The sequence below is a fragment of the Octopus bimaculoides genome, chromosome 12 (genome assembly GCF_001194135.2).
Source record: "Octopus bimaculoides isolate UCB-OBI-ISO-001 chromosome 12, ASM119413v2, whole genome shotgun sequence".
Lineage (NCBI taxonomy): Eukaryota > Metazoa > Mollusca > Cephalopoda > Octopoda > Octopodidae > Octopus > Octopus bimaculoides.
In genome coordinates, this window is record NC_068992.1 from 57230072 (window position 1) to 57231476 (window position 1405).

The window sequence follows — 1405 nt, forward strand, 5'->3', positions numbered from 1 at the left end:
TATATATTTATATATATATATATTTGTATATATATATATATATATATATATATATGTGTATGTGTATATGAATAAAGGTATATATACACATATATATAGTCAAGTACCCCAGAGGTTTTGTACCTACCTTAACAACTTCGGTTGAAACATGAACAGTGCACCCGACCAGGAGTACCACGGGGTATGGCCACGGTTGGCTTGAATGATATTCAACTTTCACAACATCGAGACTCACTTGTTCCAATATTTCTCTCGTGCATGCGTCTTCAATTGATTCACCTATTGTAAAGAATACAAATAACACATAAATATAGACAGGTCGATAGACAGATAAACAGATAGACAGGCATATTGATATATAATCATACTGTATGTGTGTGTGTGTGTGCGTGTGTGTGTGTGTGAAGATGTCATCAAATATTCATTCTGCATTGAAAATCTTTGCAGATGATTCCAAACTCCAGAAAGCCATAAACGGCATTGGAGACCGAACATGCCTTCAGTCGGATCTGTTTGCTGTTGTCCAAGGGGCGAAAACAAACCAATATGTTTCTAAATGAAGATAAGTTTGATTTGATCCACTTTGGAAAAGAGAATACTCTGAAAGTACCATATACTCTTCCCTAGGGCAACTCCCTAGTGTCATCCACCAATACCGGAGACCTTGGAGTAATTGCTGATAACAATCTAAGCTGGAGTTCCTACGTAAACAGCAAGCTTGACTTGGCCCGCAAGATCTGCTCCTGGATTCTGAGAACTTTTCGGTCTAGAGATGCCTACACCATCATCCATCTCTACTCAACTTTTGCCCGACCCCATCTGGAATGCTGTTGCCCACTGTGGTCCCCCCTCCCATACGAAGCAACTCATTATGAAAGTGGAAGCAATCCAGAGGTCAATAACAAGAAAGATAGAGCGCGTAGGAAGCATTGACTATTGGGGTCGACTCAAAAAACTTAACCTCTTTTCTCTCCAACACCACTGGGAACGTTACATCATTTGTGTGATGTGGAAAATATTCCATCAATATTGCACAAATGATGTTGGCATCAATTTTAAAATCCATCCAGGACTTGGCCCCCGTGCTATCCGCTCACTACAAAAAATCGAGCTCAGTACACATTGCAACATTACGTCACAATTACTTTACCTCAACCGGTCTAGCTCTCTTTAATACCATACCAAAATACGTCAAAACGGAAACGGATCCCATAAAGTTCAAATGTTCACTTCTCGAAAAAATCCCGGATCAACCTCCTACACCGGATATGTCGCCAACAATAATAACTCTTTGCTAGACTGGGCCACGGTGCCCCATATATGACTAAAAGACTTCACCAGGTGGTGCTATTAAGTTAGACATTGCCTGAACCTATACTGGCCGAAACTTATCAAAGTTATATAT

General features: G+C 40.0%; 1 protein-coding gene across 1 annotated transcript in view; it reads right to left on the minus strand.

Moving 5' to 3' along the window:
- Positions 1-1405, minus strand: part of LOC106875705 (NAD-capped RNA hydrolase NUDT12) — a 78286-nt gene that overhangs the window by 6093 nt on the left and 70788 nt on the right. The window contains exon 6 of the mRNA XM_014923951.2: positions 128-279. Coding sequence (XP_014779437.1) covers positions 128-279 — 152 coding nt within the window. The remainder of the gene's footprint in view (positions 1-127; positions 280-1405) is intronic.